The 20,490-nt window shown below is 40.0% G+C and overlaps 1 protein-coding gene across 7 annotated transcripts in view; it reads left to right on the forward strand.

Annotated features, from left to right (window-relative positions):
• Positions 1 to 464: 464 nt before the first annotated feature.
• SSBP3 (single stranded DNA binding protein 3) overlaps positions 465 to 20,490 on the forward strand; it is a 200,186-nt gene continuing 180,160 nt past the window's right edge. For all 7 annotated transcript variants that reach the window (XM_070941304.1, XM_070941305.1, XM_070941306.1 and 4 more), the window contains exons 1-4: positions 465 to 775; positions 1,670 to 1,742; positions 1,987 to 2,048; positions 4,250 to 4,334. In XM_070941304.1, coding sequence (XP_070797405.1) covers positions 720 to 775; positions 1,670 to 1,742; positions 1,987 to 2,048; positions 4,250 to 4,334 — 276 coding nt within the window. In that variant the 5' untranslated portion in view covers positions 465 to 719. The remainder of the gene's footprint in view (positions 776 to 1,669; positions 1,743 to 1,986; positions 2,049 to 4,249; positions 4,335 to 20,490) is intronic.

A 20,490-nucleotide genomic window follows, 5' to 3' on the forward strand; every position in this document is an offset into this window, starting at 1 on the left:
ACTGGGGCGAGTGGGGAGGGGGTGAGAGAAGCGTGCGATGGCCGGTGAGAACGGCGTGCGGGTTGAGAAGACGGATTGAGAGGCTGGAAGCGGACGGGGGAAAGGTGAATCGGGAGGGATGGAAAAAGAGAACAGGCTGGGATTAGGGGAGGGTACCTGGGCAGAGGAGAGAGCCGGGTAAGAAAGGCAGCGAGGTCCCAGCTCAGCCCCTAGGCAGGAGGAGGAGGAGGAGGAGCGGTGGCTGTGGCGAGGGCCCCCTCCCCGCCGGGAGGGTCCTTTAGGAAGCAGCCCAAGGATGCCTCGGTTTGCCTAGCGCCGGCTGGCAGCATCTCCCTTGGTGCCACCTTAAAAGTTTCTATTCGAGGGCGGAGCAGCCCTTCCCCCCGCAGACCGCCGATTGGCCGGGGAATGTATCCATTGTGGAACGTTGACGCCCGCCGCGTTCTATCCCTAGTGTAGCCACGTTCGGTTGAGCCGGGGGCAGCCGCGGTGGCGGCAGCGGTAGGAGCAGCTGGGAAAGGAGCAGGAACCGAGGACAGGGGCAGGGCGATGGGGTCGCGGCCGGGGCTTTGACAGCTGCAACCAGGACGAGCGGTGCGGCCGCAGCGGAACCCGGGCCGGCTCCAGCCGAGGAAAGGCGCGAGGTTTGGGAGACGGGAAAGCATCGGAGCAATTCAGGCAGCGGCAGCTTTAGTTTCGCCTCTTTCTTACTGCGGACCATGTTCGCTAAAGGCAAAGGCTCGGCGGTGCCCTCGGATGGGCAGGCTCGGGAAAAGTAAGCGCCGAGGCAGCGGAGGGAACCTCGGGGAACTAGACTCGGCTTCTTCAGGCGGGCGTTCTTCTCCTTCCTTTATTGTCTTGTGGGGAGTTGGGGCATCTGGAAGGGAAGAGCATGGAGGATGAGATGAGATGGGGGGGAGGGAGGTGAAGAGTCTCCTCGGCGGGGGATCTACGCCTTTCGCGATTCAGGCAACGGGTCTCCAAGCAAAGGGCGGCGGGTGTAAAAAAAAAAAAAACATGATGGAGGAAAGCATGCAAGCTCGCATCGTCCTTTTGTCTGGCGTGGCTGTCCGTCTGTTGCAAGTGGAAGGGTGAAAGGCTTTGTCCAGACAAGGCGCGTTTGGTTGCCTTTTTCCTCGGCCCGCCTGCGCTTTCTACCTTGCTTCTAGAGTTTCTAAGTTTGGCAAAAGCGGAGGATTTAGGCGCGGGGTGGGCAGCGGCGCCGGGGGGGGGGCGGCCCCCCGAGAAACTCCACTGGGATATAGAGCTCGCATCCCCACATTCTTCCAGGAGCCGGTGAAGAAAAAAAAGGCCGCCCTCCACTCCGCCACCGACTTGTAAACGGGGGTGCGGGACGCTGGATGCCGGGCTGCCTTTGGAGAGGATGCGCCCAGCGAAGTTGTGTTTTGTGCCCTGCAGTGAGCGGCTCTCAACTTCTCTTTGAGCGGGATGGGGCGCGCTAGAGGCAGGTCAGGAAGTGCTGCGCCTTCACTGCCGCGGCTGAAAGCGGGGTTCATTCCCTCTTAAGCAAAGGGGGCTCGGTGTGAAGGGGGGAATACCCTCTCATTCAGTCCCCTGGCTTATTTCCACTTCCTTCCCAGCGACTTTCCCTTCTCTCTCCCCCCCCCCCAGCTACTTTTTTTTAAAAAAAATCCTGTCTTTTTTACAGGTTAGCTTTGTATGTCTATGAATACTTGCTGCATGTAGGAGCACAGAAATCGGCACAGACCTTTTTATCAGAGGTGAGTGACTTTATTTACTTTTGACCCCTTTCCCTCCTCCCCCCCCCAAGATAGCCTTTGTTTTCAGAAAGCAGGCACAGTGGCCTCCATTTTGAATTTTTTATCACCTTTTGCCATTTATTGCTAGTTAGCCTCAGAGGCTCTTTTAGAAAGGTGGGGTGGGAGCAGCAAGAGTGGAAGAAAATGGCATCTTTTTCTTCAGGTCTGTGACCCAAACCCTCTTTTTATCCTTGGCTGTTCATAGATCCGATGGGAAAAAAACATCACACTAGGAGAACCTCCTGGGTTTTTACATTCATGGTGGTGGTGAGTGTTGCTTCTTTTACTTCTGTGTTAAAAGTTCTTTATTTATCTAATTGGAAGTGTTGGGGAGGGAAGATTATCCCAAGCAAACGATTTGGTTTGAGTTTACATTTCTGTCTCTTAATCCAAACACATAACTCTGGTTGCAAGCTTATCTCTTCAGCCTAGGTAGAAGTTGCTTGAAAAAGTATTGAAGAGAATTTTGGGAACAAAATTGTAGTGTTTTTTTTTTGGAATTTCCTGTATCCTCCAAACTTGAAGTCATGTTGTACAAATACACACACACATGTATAAAAATAAATGAAGGTTTCTTATTGTCAAAAGGTTATTTAGTGGTGTTGTTTTAACAAGAACATATGTGGAATATTTATGGATATAAAATGCATTGTCCTTAGCTTTTCATTGGGGACTAGTATTTTGTAGATGATACCTTTTCAGAATGTTTAATTGGAAAAGGAAATCTGTGTTTAGGTTATCAGCTCCATTTTTTTAAAAGTTTGAGATGTGTTGAGATGTGCTAATTTTTCTTAAAACATGTTCCTAAATTATTCAGCAGTGACATTGCCCTTTGTGAGTATATATGTATGATAGAGAGTATAGTGGACAAGTTCAGCGTGACTAAAGCAGTTATGCAACTTGTAGCATGATGCTGAGTGATAGAAATATTTCTAACCTCCTGGTCTAGATCTTCTTTCTTGAATGTAAATCCTATTGATTCCAGGAAGAATTTCTTTCATCTATTGTAGTTAGCTATTAGATTAGTATAGTTATTCATCTGTATGTTAGTGCTGCTACCAGAATATATACTTTGTTATGTGGATGGCACCTGAAGTTCGCTTCTAAGAATGGTAAACATTTGAGGGACACATGTTGCTTCCATAGTCCAATTTTCTGGTGATGCTTTGAATGATGAAATGCATAGGTGTCATAGGGCCACATTAATTTCAATTCAGACTATTTTTTTTGCATAGTTAACTCTAGTTATGGAATTTGTCCCGTTTTCTGAATTTGCATGATATATAAAGATAAAATGTGGCCTGCTGGAAAACAGGAATAGCAAAATTTCATGAGGTTCTCCTCCTTCTGGTGTGAAACATTTTTTGGAGAAAGAGGCTAGGCTGTCAGTTGCCACATGTTGATGCTCTTGGGACTGTTTCCGAATTTGTTTCTTATTTGGCTTTCTTACAGAGCATTGTTTAAAGCACTCAACTATTGGGGATAGCTGAGTAGAAAATAAAGTCTTAGCACATGAAATCTTTCCTACATGAAGGACAATAACACTGGAGTACTCAGGACATTTTCTGATTTATTTGCTGGAAGGCCAAAGTTATGTATATAACCCACCTTTCTTTCAAGGACCTCCAGATGGCATACCTGGTTTTCCTTTCCTCCCTCTGCCCCTTTGATAAATTTGAGATAGGTTAGGCTGAGAAATAATAAGAATCCATGTGAGCTTAATGAATAACTGAGTATGTAAACCTGAGTTGTTTAGTGCTAGTTAATATTAGATTATGTTTTATATAGTGGATGCATTCTGAATTTTATTATGTGGGTGGGGGTCTTTATATTGGAAATGTTTACATGTGCCTGTTTCAAGACAGAAGAGGAATCAATGCTGTATTGAATGCATGGCCTTAAAGTCAAATAGAAACAGCTGTAAGGGATTGCAGTCCAGTTTAGGAGACAGTTGCAGATGTGGAATGGGACATGTTTAGATTTAATAAAGTAATATGACAACTTGAATTGGTCCATACTTTATTTTCAGCAAGAGGGTGATTAAAAGCAACATTCAATAGATCCATATACAAACTTCTGCAATGAATTGACTGCAATGGGAAATACAGCAGTATGGTTTTTTAACTGACACAGGAAACCTAACTTTTTAATATTGGAGGAAGGGAGAAGGAAAGCTTACAAAAGGAACCATTGAAACAGAGTTGATAGGCTATTAAAGTGGGAATCTTCTTTACTGTACATTAAAAACTTGTGTATGTAAATAGGCATCTTGTGTCTCTGCTGTTGAAGGTAAAAGTCTCAAGTGGAACTAAAGTGCTATGTTCACTGCTCCTTGAGTAAAGATTGAACAAGATTGAGAAGTGCCATTGTTCCTGAACCACAGGCTCATTTGGATAAACCGCTATATGTCTAGGGATGTGTACTGTATAAGTATTAATAACTAGTTCTTTCTTTGTTTCTTTTTATAGTGTATTTTGGGACCTTTACTGTGCAGCTCCTGAAAGGCGAGATACTTGTGAACACTCAAGCGAAGCAAAAGCCTTTCATGATTACGTGAGTTTAAAAAAAAGTTATCCCTCGGTTAATAAACTTCGATTGCTGCAGTTGTTCCAAAGCAAATGCAACTAGATCCGGAGAGAAAAGGGTGTTACCTCTGCCATTCTGATGGAGTTTGAATATTGTTTTATAAAGTCCCAGTTATGTGAATCCAGTTCAGTGGCTTTTCTTGAAGACTTTTAAGGTGGAGCATATTGATCTGTTTACAGAGTCACGTGTCCTCCTAGGAGCACGGAGGATAAAGAGAGGGAAAGAGATGCTACTTATCATGAGGAACTCTTAAGGTGCAAACTTTTGACATAGAGGCCTGCATTTGAATGTGGTATGCTTCTTTCTTTGGAAAGATTTTTAAAAAAAACGCTCTCCAAGGCCTGTGAGTATTTAAGAATTTATCAGGATGCTGCTGTGCAGTGTAATCCTGTACATTTTTTATCCATAAGTGAATCCTATTGTGTTAAGTGGGGCCATCCCTCGCTATGGATGAATAGAATTGCAGCCTCAGAGAGAGCCAATAGCTTCTGTTCCAGATTGCAATATGAAGATTTTCCCCCCCTTTCCCTTAAGACTGCAATGCAGACTTCATTATTTCTTTAATTTTTAATAGGTTTGGGGATGACTACAAACTAGCTGCAAAAGGAAATTTTCAAGAGACATAGGTGGTGCATTCAGATGTTGACCCTAAGAGGCATACCTTGGTTTTCTCCTCAGTTGTCATCTGAAGCCATACATGGTTTCTTACCTGGAATTCAATAATTGGTATTTGTGAGTTGACTGGAGATCTGAAAAGTTAACTTGTCTAGAGCAACATGCTCTCATAGCTCAAGGAGGACAACACAGTATGATTATCCTGAGCCATGGGACATTCTTCCAAATGAACTGTCCCAGATGAACTTTTGACTTGTCATTTTATCTGATCTGTTGGTCTCTGGCTTACCTGTAATGGCAGAATATTATTTCCTATGAACATGTCCAAGTGGTTAAGGGCTAAGTTTCAAAGGGAAAGAAAAAGTTAAAAAAGATTCATCAGCATGTTTAATAAGTTGAATACAGATAATCCTCAACTTACGGATACAATTGAGCTCAAAATTTATGTCGCAAAGTGAGAAGGTCGCAAAGTGAGAAGTTTGTTAAGCGAGTTTAGCCCCATTTTATGACTTTTCTTGCCACGTTTGTTGAGTGAATCACTGCAGTTGTTAAATTAGTAACACAGTTGTTAAGTGACTTTGCTTGTCAGAAGGTTGCAAAAGGGGATCACATGATGCCAGAATGACCTTAGAACACTGCAACCGTCATAAATGTGAGTCAGTTACTAAGCATCTGAATGTAAATCACGTGACCATGGGGATGCTGAGATGGTCGTAAGTGTGAAAAATTGTCATAAGCCACTTTTTTCAGGGCTTTGAATGGTCACTAAGTGAACTGTTATAAGTCGACTATCTGTAATGCAGTTCAAGAAATTGAGGATTGTGGGAGGAATTGAGTTTGGCAACATAGTTGACAACAGTTTCATTTTAAAAGTGGAACATAGGTGGACTCACTAGTTTCAGTCACTTTTGTGACTGAGTTATAAGTTAAGACTCCTGCAAAAACTGCTTTGTAATCTCTAGCGACATCCGTAGAATTTCCTTAATCCGATGGTTCTTTCTCCCTCTTACTCGCCAAGAAAGGGCATCTTGGAAAGAACTGCATAATTCGTAAACTTTCATGGCTGAAGTTGGAGAAACCTTGCAGATTATTCCAAGTAACTTGCAGCAACCCCAATGATCATAGATGCAATGAGTTTTGGTATGCTTTCAGAGTAGAAAAATACCCTTTGAGGGGGGGAAACTCAGTTCCATTCACTTTGGTAGGTTTAATTTAACCCTTCCTGATGCACCTACCTTGTGAATATTACATTATCTCTTAGAAAAATTATGGATCTTTAGCCTGGGATCTTATTTTCTCTTTTTCTTTCTGACAAAGTTCCTAGAGGAACTTTCAACAGAGAATAGTCTTAGAAGTTATTTTTTGATGCAGAAACAGTAGCTTTCATTTAGAAGAAGTGTCGGCACTGCAATGACATGTACTAATTAACAGGAGGGTCCTATTTTAAAATAAATAGTGACATTCTACTTAGACCTCAGATAGAGTCTTTTGAAAAATGTGCTTCAGTTTGCAACCTATGTTTCTCCCCCACAGAGAGAAATTCCCTGAAAGCAATTTCCTGAGAAGGGAAGAAGAAAGTGATTAAAACATGTATTTAGATACATTTATCTTGCTGTTTAGAGAAATACTGTCTCCTGTCAAAAGACAAGGCACAGGACCCAAAATGATTCATAAAAAAAGACAATACACGCTAAGGATGGGAAGTAGTGGGAAGAGGGAAATCAGTCTGAGAATACCAGAACAAATCCAGTGGATTTGTAAACCAATATATAATATGTATCTCATTTTGACAAGCATGATACTCTATTAGTGATATTCTTTTTTTTTTTGAACAGAAGATGCTAGTAGGTTTCTGATCAATAATAGAACACAAGAAAGTCCTTTCCTACAGTTCTGTAATTCTGGGGAGGGTGGGGGGAGATGCTGGAGCAGAGTGGCTATTGCTATAGTACCATGGTGGCAATTATGGCCCCTTTACAACCTGTGGACCTCAACGCCCAGAATTCTTGAGTCAGCATAGATGGCTCAGGAACTCTGGGAGTGAGTTGAAGTCCCAACCTCTTATCTACTTGAGACCTGATCTTATTGTCATGATTTTTCCTTACATGTTCAGCCTTGGAACAGTTGGCTTTGTTGCGTAAGTATCAGCAGTAGGAAGGAGACTTCAATCTGAACAGATCTTGGGGAATAATATTCTCCCCTAGAATAAATACTGGTTCTTTGTGTGATAGGCAAAAAAGATTAGTGTTGCTTTTGGAATTAAACGAACTGGGACAAGCCACTTCTCTTCAGTTATGGCCATATCACTTTTATTTCCTAACTTTTGTTTATTATTATTATTCTTAATATGTTTGAAATATTTCTTCCTTTAGCTCTTTATACCACATATAGGGACTAGGACCTTAATAGTTTGGTTGCTGGTTTCAAGGTCATCTGCTGATTGTAATACTTTGGAGTTAAAAGCTATTCCATATGCAACATGACTTAATTTATAAAAAAAAAAAAAAGCTGTTGGCTTCTTGGTTACTTAAAAAAAAACACAAGCCAGTATTCCCATAAGGGGGGGGTTCTTTATCATGACTCAAATGACCGCTCAAATTTATGCAAGCTTTTGCGTTTTCACAGCTCTTCAGCAGTCAAGATGTTACAAGACTTAGTGAATGGGGAAGGAGGATTTTCTTAATATAATATTTAATTGTGGTTGTGGTAGGAAACCCAATAGGAGACAAACTGAAGGGAGTCTTTCCTCCTCTTGCATTCTGTGGCTCCAGACTTCGGAGCTCATGGCCATGTTGGCTAGGAATTTGATGATTATTATCTCAGCATGCCTGGTGAATGTATTGTTGGGGAAGGCTGGCATAAGGTATATAGAGTTGTAGCGCTGGCATGCAAAATTCAGTAATGCTACATTAGCGGCAGTCTTATAATAATGTCTGAGGATTTACTGTATTTAGAGAAATTAATCTTTTTTAGCTTGGTAATAATTCTAATAATAAGCCAGAGTGTATTAGATGATTCACATAAACTTCTTTAATACACGTTGCTTTAAGCTTACAGCAAATAGATACAATCCTCATTGAGGTTTTTAAAATTCTCTGTGTAATACAGTTTCGTAACACTTCTAAGTACTTTACCTTTGTAAGTTTATTATAAGACTTTGTTTCCTGTTCTCATCCTTTCGCTATACTATTTGTTTTTAAAAGTCCTCTTGGTCACAAAATAGATGATAAATATGTATTTTCATAACTGTCTTGGCTTTGGTTATTGACATTTCAAGCAGTAAATGATGTTTTTACCACTCTCTAGAATTAATACTTTCCAACAAGCAATATGTAGCATGCTTGCAATTATATACCAACAGGACTTTAGTGAAGTGTAAGTTTATCTGTGCGTGCACACTGATAAACACGCTTTCTCAAGTGAGGTGTAATACAGGAACATGTTAAGAACCTTGCCATATGGTTTATAGTTGCTGTGTCCACATAAAGGGCAAATAGGCCAATATATTTGAGGGAGTTTTGTTTTCATCTGCTGTAAATTACTGTCAGGTTGGTTCTGCTTTTGCAGAAATAATATTCCTTTAGTTTTGGAGAGCACAAAGATAAAAAGGCAGTTTCTGGTGATGAGATTTGTAATTCCAGGCTATTCTTCTAGGGAAGGTGGATCAGGTTTCGACTGTGGATGGGTCTTGTCAATATCTGGCAAATCAGAATCTTGGATTACAGGTAATCCTCGATTTATGGCCACAATTGAACCCAACATTTCTGTCGTTAAGTGAGTTTTGCCCCACTTTACAACTTTTCTTGTCACAGTTGTTTGTTAAGTGACAAGCACTGCGATTGCTAAGTTGGTGACATGGTTGTTAAGTGAACCTGGCTTCCCCATTGGCTTTGCTTGTGAGAAGGTCACAAAAAGTGATCACATGACTTCCTGGGACACTGCAACTGTCATAAATATGAGTTGGTTGTGAAGGATCTGAAATTTGATCATGTGACCATGGGGATGCTGCAATGGTTGTATAGTAAGTATGAAAAACGACCATAAGTCACTCTTTGTAGCACCATTGTGCTACAAGAGCCTTGGTGGCGCAGCAGACTAAAGCACTGTTAAGTAACACCAGTTGCCTGCAATTACTGCAAGTTCAAATCTCACCAGGCTCAAGGTTGACTCAGCCTTCCATCCTTTCGAGGTAGGTAAAATGAGGACCCGGTTTGTGGGGACAATAAGATGACTTTGTATAAAAAAAAATACCGCTGGGGGGGAGGGGCGAAAGCCCTACTAAGCAGGTATATACAAAAGTATGAAGGCTATTGCTTAACGCATTGTAAGCTGCCCTGAGTCTCCGGAAAAGGGCGGCATATAAATCGAACCAATAAAATAAAAATAAATAATAAATTGTAACTTTGAATGGTCACTAAGTGAACTCTGTTGTAAGTTGAGGACTACCTGTATAAGGTAATTACTTATTGACCTGACATGCAGCTAGGATCTTTTTCTCCCCATATGCTCTTTACCCTTAACGCCATAAGGTAGTAGGTAGAATAAGTGCTGTGCATAGGCCTTGTGAATTATCAGTGAATGAAGGGAGATCCATTCAGGTTTCTAAATCATTTGAGAGAAGAGTTGATTGCATGATTTGGAATGGCAGAAGGTGGGAATTTGAAAGGATGTGTGATGTGAAAGATGGGTTAACAGCTGTTGCTGCCCATGTTCTAAAAAAAACAGTTTCACAGGTGGAAAGGTTTTGCTGTGCACGTGGATGTGGTCAAACTAAACAGCTATTATAGATTGTCAGAATGATGGACAAAAGCCACAAATGGTTAATTGCTATTCAGTTACTTTTGAACAGAGGCATGGTTCCCAGTGTAAAGATTTATCTTTCAGGTGTTTGCAGAGTTCTCTACTACACTAGAGACTATTTATCAAAAAAATCACCTGGCAGAAACAAAAAGAACGTGCTTAAAAGTGAGAGAAATCCTAACGCTTTCTGTGTGAAAGATAGAGACATTCTGAGCATATTGTAATGCATTGAAAATCTGGTCTCCCTTCTTTGCATGCTTCTTTCCCCATTGTTTATAGTTGAGGTGTGGTTACTTGAATGCTTAAGAAGCAAATCTCTCCAGATCAGTAGGCCTGGGGAATACATCCTTCAAAGAATGGGAAATCATGCTTCATTAGAGGCTTCTATAACAGGACTTGCATGCTGTGTCACTTCCATTTCATTTCCCAGTATAACTATATGATAATAGAAGCAGCAGGAGCAACAAGCAATTTCCCCAAAGAACATTTTTAATTTTTTTTTTAAAAAAAACCCTCCAACAATGAGTTTGAGGTTGGTTTTTGCATGCACGTGTCTTGTTCGTAAGAGTTCTCTCAGATCGTTGACCTGTACTGATTTAAGAATTTTTCTGATTGAGATGTAAGGAGCATTGGGAGAAAAAGCACTAGCTAAACCACATATCAAAGGAATGGGAAGTCACTCTGCTTTGGAGAAAAACCCCTTTTCACTCTTTCCTTGTAAACGGAAAGCAATATTTTTTAAAAAAAATTCTTTGCACTTCATTGAATCTGCTTGCTACATATACAGGCAGGAGAATCTGGGAACAGGTTTTCCTACAGGTAGAAATCTGGTTGTCACAAAGATAAATAGCAATAACACTTAGCAATAGCACTTAGACTTATATACTGCTTCATAGTGCTTTTACGGCCCTCTCTAAGCGGTTTACAGAGTCAGCATATTGCCCCCAACAATCTGGATCCTCATTTTACCCACCTCGGAAGGATGGAAGGCTGAGTCAACCTTGAGCCTGGTGAGATTCGATCTGCTGAACTGCAGCTAGCAGACAGCTGAAGTAGCCTGCAGTACTGCACTCTAACCACTGCACCACCTCAGCTCTTTTTAAGTACGGTAGTGCAAAGAAATCCATGCCCACTAGTTCAGTTAGGATGCTTCCATCTTCTTGGAATCAGACACGGAAAAGTTCCTGATTGCACAGTTAGTAACTGTACAAAAAGTACTCTTAATATGTTTTTTTGTCTATGGAGATTCTCAGTCATCCAGGTTATGGTTGTCCCAAAAGAGCTTTTTCAAGAGGCAACTGGACTTTCTAGTTTTTCTTTGAAGACATTTTACTTCTCGTCCAAGAAGCTTCTTCAGTTTCTTGGATGAGTAGTGAAACGTCTTCAAAGAAAAACCAGAAAGTCCAGTTGCCTCTTGTAAAAACAACTTTGGGACAATATATATATATATGTTGGTTACTTCTGATGTTTAGAAAACACACATTATAAACTTTTTGCGTAAAACAGAAAAAGTTTTGATATATTTTTGATGATTGGGGAAAAAATAGATTGGGAGGGGAAAGAAAGTTATGCTATAACCACAGAGTAAGAGGTAAATTTATATGTATACATATAACTGTTGTAAAGGAGTTATTTCTTTATATGCTTTCTTTTCCCCCCGCTGCACTTTTGGCTTTGTCTTTTTTCTCTTTCTTTTCCTTCTTCTAAATTATTAGTTTCTGTTAGTTTTTATCTTTCTTTATTAAAATCTTTATAATAAAGTTATATGAAAAAAAACTCCACATTGGTTAGTTATTAAAATGTAAGGTAATTTGAAATTTGCAGTGATACACCCCTTTTTAATATTTAGGTCCATTTATCTCAGTATCTTACAGTAGCGTGGAGATGATGGGGAAAAAAACCCTCTATTGTTTTTAATGTGTTATTTCGGTGATCTGTGATTTGCAAAATTGTCAATGGATGATGGGTGGGTGAGATCCAAAATGTGCTTTCAATTTCAGTGATTCAGTATTTTTGTTTTCCAAAAGAAAATGCTGTGGTCTCTTGGGAGGTTTAAACCACTGTTGGCATAGTTGCCTTTACCTTGTTTCTGGGCAAAGCCCCTCCATGGGCACACTTGTATTACATTGTAGTAGCATTGCCAGACAATCCTGTTGCCGGTTTTATTGGGCATCTTCTGAGCTAGTGAGCTACAAAGGGATTGTACAGCATGACAGGGAATTTCAACCACCACGTTATCTTGGAATTGGCCGATTGATGATTGCAGTTCACCGTTTCAACACTCTGAAAGCCAATACAATTTGAGTTAGCTGTGATGACTGCCAGTTTAAATACCGCAGTGAATTTCTGTCAAATAGCTAATACACAGAATGGGGAATTGCAGAAAACTTGATCACTAGAACCAATTTAGTCGATTTTGGCCTCCAGCTACAGAAAATGAACTTAAATCTAGTTGACTGTCGCTACGTACTTTTTGTGGCATTATTCTGTCTGCACAGGCTCCTCAGAGTGGAACTTTTGAGAGACGGTACAAGAATTCATAACTGATATCAACAGATGATATTTTCACTGGATAGCAAGCAGAGGTTTCCAAAAGTAGCTGCCTTTTGAGCAGTATGTGTCTTGTTAAGATGCATGTTATGAATTTCTAAAATCTTTATTTTTGATATTTATTTTTTTGAAAAATGAAAATCAGGGCCTTTTCGACACAACTGTAGAATGTGTTAAAGCAGGAGCCTGTTTCAAAAATTGGGAGATTGTTGGAAATGGAATCTGCCTACTGGGCTCTGCAAAATAGCATTTAAAAGAAATTAGATATCACTGCCTTTTTAAAAATCCTTCCTCCCTATGTTTTATATCAGAAAATTTAATTATAATATAAATAATTCCTTGTCTCGGTTATGCAAAAGCAGTAGGTGTGACATAAATATTTTTTTTCTACACGATTTAACTTTAATTGCCAGGAGAACGTGACAAGAATCACATTCTTCAGAATGGTTCTTCCCCCGCCATGACATGAAACACACATGCATTTCAGATTCTCATAGCTGTCATAACTGTGGAGATCAGTTTCAGTTGAAAATAGTACCATAGTCTGGCAATTAACAAGTGCTGTGTTAATTCCATTTACTAAGAGCAGATATCGGCAACTAGGTATGCACAAAGCCTCCCACACCAGGAACAATAGATTTTGAACTCCCCTATCAGCAGCAAGCATTGCTTTGCTTAAGCATGGATATGATTTTCCGTTCCCATCTCAGCACTGCCAAAGAGGTTGTACCTTTTTCAACTCGGAATGATATACATGTTCATCTGCTTGAGTGAGGTGTTTGCTAGCTACTTTACCAATAAAGAAAATGGTACACGGGAAAAATGTGGAAAAGTATTTAAATGGATGCTCAGTTTTAAACCTGGTTCAGATGCTATGTGGATGTAAAGGTATAAACTGAAATTTGGTTCTTATAAACAATTGCAAGGTTTTCAATTAAAATAGCCTTTCTGCTTGGAAAACATAATTTCTGCACTAAATGGTCATGCCGCTGTTGGATGTTGTACCTTGTTTATGGCTTAATAAGAACCCTTGTGGGAATAAGTGTATCCTGTCCTGCAACCTTAAGATTTTTAAGGGGATAAACAACCCCTTCTACAACTGGATAATGTGTAGATTATCATTGTGCTTAAACTGGCCTTACTTAGCCTGAAATCAGAGGATCCTTTCTTTTCTCAACTTCTTGGCCTTCAAGGTACTGTGACTAATGAGATGATCATTCTTATGACTCCTTTATGATACACAAGACAGTTCATAGCAAGGTGTTTGGGGCTTCCCTTTACAGTTTCAAATTTCACTTTCTGATCTGGGTTTCTTCTTTCACTTAAATCTCTGGAAGTTTAGAGAAAGGAGACTGCAACACTTTTTAAAACTTTTTGCAGTGTGCATTCCTAGTAGCATGTTTTTTCATTTAGATTAGAATTCAGTTTTGTTCGATATAATGAATTCCTTAGGACTCCCCTGAAGGTTAGTGGAGTGATTCTTGAAACATGTTACTAAGGAAACTTGACAATAAAATTTTGTGAACTGAATCTATGATCTTGGGGCCATGACTTTTAAAGCATCTTGTGTAATGCTTGCCTTAATGTCCTTGGCAGTTACTAGAGAATTGTTCCACCTGTCTTCTGAGTATTAACTCCCACATCCACAAATATTATCTGTGGAGAACAAGCTCCATGTTAAAAATAATAATAATAATAATCTGTAGGGTAATTCTCACACCCGCTTGACATGGCTGACAAATAAATGAAGAAATTACTACAAAGAAAATTTAGGAATGAGCATGAAATAAATAAGCAAGCGAATGGTGAACTGTTCTTTGTTATTCCTAATGAAAAACATCTGATTGAAATTAACATCATGGTTTAAAACAAGTGAAAGAAATATTTAAGAACTGTTGCTGATTTTAATTTTCTTTTGTTCTACATTTTAAAGCCACAATTGGGCATTTGTAGGGCAATAGATTTATGTGCCTCTGCATATTAGATGGTTGGTAGACAGACGAAACACATAAGTATACACACTGCCCTATCCCCATGGAATGTCCCTGATGCTCTATTTTAGGGTCCCAAATCCCCAGGCCACAGATCATAACTGGGCTGCACAAGTGGCGAATGAATGCACTTGCATACGCCTGCCGCTCACACAACTGGAGCTGCAAGCACACATATCCGCTGCTTGCACAGAACCATCCCACTGTCCCTCCCCCCAGCAGCGCCGCCACTGCTGGTCCGCAAAGCCAAAAAGGTTGGGGACCGCTGCTCTAGTTGGTAGAAATGCTGATGGTGGAAGAAATGGGGAAAATATCAAAAATAGCCACCCAACCAGACACATTTAAAGCACTTCTGTTTGAAGCATAAGAATGCAAATTCGTAAATACTAGGCCTATTCAGATAATATTTCCCATATTTTCAAGTTTGGACAATTCCACATTGACAATAAACCAGAATGCACTTACCCAAACTGCTTCTATTCACATCACTGCAGGAAGAAATGCAAAATTAAAGGCAAGTTTCTCCAGCGGAAGCAACACAATTTGTGGAGAGAATTAGTGCATTCTTATGCCTGTTTACTCAAAAGTAAGTCTCTTTTCCCAGAGCTTATTAGGGTTACAACCTTAGTTAATCAGTACTTGAAGAAAGATCAAGTTTGGGGCTTAATGTGCTAATATCATCCAAACAGGTAGTAAGCAGCTGAGTACACAATCAAAGTTAGTGGCTTTAATGACTTGATATACTTAACTCCCCAAATTAGTGATGGAGAAAGCCCCCTCCCCTCAAAAAAAGTCCAGGGAAAGCTAAGGAGGAGTATATAAAGAGTAAGGATGTGAATCTGTGTTCGGAGAAGCCTTTGTTGCCTTTTGGATATAGTCGATCTTGAGTATTAACATATTTTAATATGTAAAGTTTTATTCCTGTCAGAGCTCTTATATCGAGTCAGCTTATTTGTATTGTTTCATTTGGTATTGTATGAAGAGATAGTTCTTTATTATTTATTTATTTATTTATTTATTTTTCAAATTTATATGCTGCCCTTCTCCCATAGGACTCGGGGCGGCTCACAGAATAGAAACAACATAACAATAAAATAGTGCTAAAACAAGCCAATTTAAAATCCCCAGACAATTAAAACCTCGCGGCAGATCAGGGAATTTGCTGAAAAAGCCATGTCTTCAGGTCGGCGCGAAAGTGCGGAGGTCAGGGGCCGTCCAGAGCCAGGTGGGCAACCCATTCCAGAGGTTCAGTGCGACCACAGAGAACGCCCTCATCCTGGGGGCCGCCAGCCGACATTGTCTGGCCGATGGCACCCGGAGGAGGGCAGTCCTATGTGAGCGCACTGGGCGGTGGGAGGCCGGTAGGAGGTGGTCCTGCAAGTACCCTGGGACCATGCCATGAAGGGCTTTATAGGTAAGTACCAGCATCTTGAAGCAGATCCGAAGGGCCACCGGCAGCCAGTACAGCTCGCGCAGGAGAGGTGTTAGTGCCTATTTACTGATATTGTAGTTATTCTATTATTATTATTATTATTATTATTATTATTATTATTATTATTATTATATCGATGTCTATTCTTGGATATACTTTGAACTCTTTGGTAACAGTCCCTGGGAAGAGCAGCATATAAATAATTACGATCTTTTATTATTATTATTATATTAAATTTTCAAAATGGGTTTCATTATGTCAAGAGCAAGTGGACAGTAATGGATATTATTGGTGAAGGGTAAACACATGTGCAGGGGTTGAAAGTCGATAAAGCGTTCAGGACAGAAGTATCTGGTATGACTAATGAAAGCTATGAAATCAACAGCAATGCGGATGGTTGGATTGAATTACCATGCAAGCTTTGTTTAACTCTGGTGTTTCCAGTATCTGTATGTTTTCCCTCTTCCGCTTTGTACAAATGTTGTGCATAGTGTGCTTTCAGTCATAGGCTGAGCTCTCACTGTTCTAAACAATAGTTTAATTCGATTTTGATATGTATGTTCCTAGCCATTGAAGTTTATCTAACGTTCTTCAGGTATTTTCCACTCACAGGGATGTGTAAAGGAGTAGAAAGTCACAGAGTAGAACTCTAATTAGAAAATAGAACTCTTAATCCCTATCTCGCCTAGTGTTTTAGTTGGGTGTCAGGCTGTTTCTGCAGGAAATAAATTTGAAAGCTAGTACGCCAGTGCAAGAGAAGGGCTGGTAGTTTAAAAAGGCAAAATGTGGAAGGGTCTGCTAAAAAGTTGCAGTAGGTTTAGGTCTTAAGAATCTTCTGTCACTCACAATAATAAATAGGGTAGCTCCTGAGTGTTTGGGGATTGAAATATTCACAGTTCCCATCAGTCAGTCGATTCTGAGATTCTAGTCCCAATTCCTTGGGAGAGTGCTTGGTTTTGGAAGATTGCTCCAGAGAGATTAAGAGATTTAGGGATGTGTTTAGCATTCGGTGTTGAATAGTTTCAGGTTACTGTACAAACTGTGGTATATATAGATCATTTGTTAATGTTTAATTTTATCAAGGAAAAGCAGTCTTACCTTTTCACAAGGAAGAGGATGCTGTAAGGTTAAATGTCTTTTAAGGTTTCCTCAACTTTTTTTTTTTTTTTTTTTTTGTAAAAATAATGCAGAAGAGATATGCCATAAGACTTGTAGTGTGCCTTGTTAAATATTTCTGGAACAATAATGCGTGTGTGTGTGTGTGTGTGTGTGTGTGAATAGGAATATACTTCACAAGCCATGTTATTGGAGAAAGAAGCTACAGAATTTTCTCTTTTACGAAAGGGAGGAATCTTGTGATCCATTATTCCGGGGTAGTCACTCGAATCCTGTCCTTAAAAAATGAACTTTGGTTGAATCACTTTTCATTCATATAATAATCCCTGGTTGATAAACCAGTGGCAGTGACTTTTACTTCGGAAGAATAAAAAATGCATTATTAAAACGCCCTCATTCATCTGTGTTCTTGGGATAAGATTGGGCTGCGTTAAAAGCTTTGATTGTCTCTTTGAAGCAGGTCCCTATTTGTCATCCAAATGAACTCATGTTCTTAAGGTAAGAGTTATTTGAACTGCATAGGAGCTGCAAGAATGGGTAGCTGTTGGGAAACAGTTGCTCCTTTTTTTTTTTTTAACTTGTTATTGACAAAACCCTCAAAGCAGTAAACCAAGAGGTCATGGCAAGGCTCTTTCGCTATAGTCTCTGTGATTGGGGAGCCTAAATATTTATCCTGGTCTGTCCCTAATGAAAACAAATTGTCAACAGTTGTTCAGTAACTGACTAAATTAAAATCTGTAATTAGTCAATTAGATTAAAGAGTTGGCACAACCTGATTGTATCATGCTGGTTAGGTTATTAAGAGAAAGGGTGTGATTTTTAATTACTGCATGCTAATTTTGACAGTTTCAAATGGAAACAGACGTTACCCCCCACTACCCCCACCTCACAACATGCGGTGTCGATTTGAAAAAAAAACAAAGCAAAATGTAGTTGGTTCCACAAAAGCTCCAAAGTTTTGTCTCTAAATCTAGGAACTGTTTGGGTTGGGTAGACCCCATAGGTTGTGGTCAGAGCCTGGGAGTTGAGTAGGGAGGGAAGTGTCAGGGAGAAGAGGCTTAGTTAAAGTCTGCTGAGTTAATTAATTAATTAAACTTTTGTTGACCATTTACTTTAAGGGCAATGGAAGATAAACCTCACTTGATTCTTTTTGTCTATTCTTTTCAAGGAAGGCAGGCGATAACTTTTTTTTTTTTAATGCTGAAATGTACAATTTGATGAGTTAGCTGCTGGATGTACTTGTTTAGGGAGAGAGGAAATACTTGTGGGAAGAAAGGTCTGGTTGCTAGAATACAGTACTGACTCAGAAGTTCATTTGTGCTTTTGATGCTCTTCGTATCGCTTGTTTATTAGAGGCGAATTGTATGGCTCTTCATCTCTTACTCGCCCTGTTTAAAAATGACCGGACAGCCTTAGCTAACGGATGTGGTGATGATGCTGGTGAAGTGAATCATCTCCCTTCCAGTCCTCCTCTACTCTCCCCTTTTATTCTACCACTCTCAATAAGGTTTGAAGAAAAGATGCATTTCAAAAAAAAGTACTGTTCGGCTGACTTCAAAGCATTATGTTTCATCAAGGCAGGTACACACCTTTGCATAACATGTGTAAATCTCTCCTCCTTCCAGTGTTTTCCCCTCTCACAGACATATCCACACCATTTTGCTTCAGGGCAGTGGGTCCTGTTCCTTTGGCTGTGCTAGTGGTGGCCTCTTGAATGCATTTTGTCCTTCTGAGTTGACCTCAGCTCCACCCCTGCAAGAAGAAAAAGAAGTTTGTGAAGGGGTGTGTGTGCGTGGATGTGTGTGTCTGTAAGCTGCTGACAGATTTGTAGCTCTGAGTAAATACAAATCTTGTAAACCTTCCTTCATTTCCTTTCTGCCCGTCCTTTCAGAGGAACAAAGAAACTCAAAGCCATTCACACACAAAAGCCAGAGAAGTCTTTGCTCTGCTTCGTGTTCCTATCCCAATCATGCAGGAATGGGGAGAGAAGTAAGGAGGAATTGTTCTTTCCCTTTCGGAAAGCTGACAATGAAGCTTTTGCTTGAATTGGTGCATCGTGTGTGAATATGAGTATGACTTTCCTGTTCTGCTGATCATTTCCTTCCTCACTTCGGAAGCTTGGATTTTATCCTACTTTTTGGGTAGCTCATTTTCTGTGTCTCATTTCAATACAATCCTTTTGATTTTTCTGATGTACTCCATTTACTCGGTCTTTGAAACCTTGATCTCGAAGTGGGTGGCAGATGTGTTTGCTTATAATTCGGTAACAGCAACTTTAAAAAGACGGAGTAATGCAAGTATTTGTTTAGAGCAAGAGTCCAGTGGAGATCACTGGCCTAAATTTGTGGCCTAGTGTTATAAGAGGTTTTAGAAGAAGGTAAGATAAGGTTGCTTTCTACTCAGACTTTTGGTGTCTGGGTTGGATATAATGATGCCATTTTCCTAGTCCACAGTGTGAAAATGATTAGATGTAGTTGTCTCATGAGATCTTTTTTGGCTTCCTAGTACAGTTTATGAACCTGATATTCCCTGATGGTCATTGTCATTCTAGTATTCAACAGGGCCTTGCTTTACTTAGGGGGCCAAGATAAGATTAGCCAGATTCTACAGTTTTCAGGTAGGCAAAAAATATGAAAAACTTGGTTTTCCATTCCCGAATGCTTGCTAATAAAGAAAACACTAAATAAGGGAAATGGTGCAACTGTGCAACTGAACAAAACTTTGCTTTAAAGATTTTAGAACCACTAAGTATCATTAGGAACACAAAAGGGTAAATCCTAGTACATTGTTAATGGATGAATCCAGCAACTGTGTCCTTTTGTACTTGAATTTTCTTTATGAAGACTGTCTCAAAGTCATTTTCTATCAGACAGAACCTTAGCATTTTGCAAAGTTAAATACAGACATTAAAAGTATCTTGAGGTAACTTACTGGACTTCTGTCTTAAAAGCTGCAGCAAGTACTTACTGTACTTATCTTCTTAGAGTGATATTGGTAAAAGAATGAAGGAGGACTAGTAGAATGCCAGTATGTGCTTTTGGCAATCCCCTCCCATCCTTGGTGTTCAAGATTTTAGCTGCCTAGACCAGTGTGGGGTTGCGAAAGTAGCAGAATAAAATAACTGGAAGATGCCACATTGGCTATTGTTATTGTGGTGTACCTGAAGATGAAGTAGTATATACATGCTTTAATATTTCTGTATCAAACTGGATATGATAGTAATAACCACATTTGTTTATATAGGTTGTGAGAAAGAAAGAAAACGGCTAAAACAAATTGGGTGTAACTTTCTCAAATAAAGATGTTTCATGTCAAATAGTTTTGAGTCATGTTTGATTCTGGGTGACCTCATGGACATGCATATAGAGTTTTCCTTAGAAATGATATGTAAGTATTTTGCCACTGCCTTGGTTTCCAACGTGTCTTACAGTTCAGGGATTCTGTGGAAGTATCCCTCCATGCACTGGCCTGGTGTCACTCTTTTGATCTCATAGAAGATTAGCCAGGTAGGCTGGGGGTTTAGGAGATCTGAACTTGTTTACTTCCCTTGGCTTATTAAATTTATTTCCTCTCATTTTCCAACTCCCAGCCTTCTGTCCTATCCTTGATGCCATATCAA

The sequence above is a fragment of the Pituophis catenifer genome, unplaced genomic scaffold (assembly GCF_029215685.1).
Source record: "Pituophis catenifer annectens isolate HBS135680 unplaced genomic scaffold, rPitCat1.0.hap2 SCAF_3, whole genome shotgun sequence".
Lineage (NCBI taxonomy): Eukaryota > Metazoa > Chordata > Lepidosauria > Squamata > Colubridae > Pituophis > Pituophis catenifer.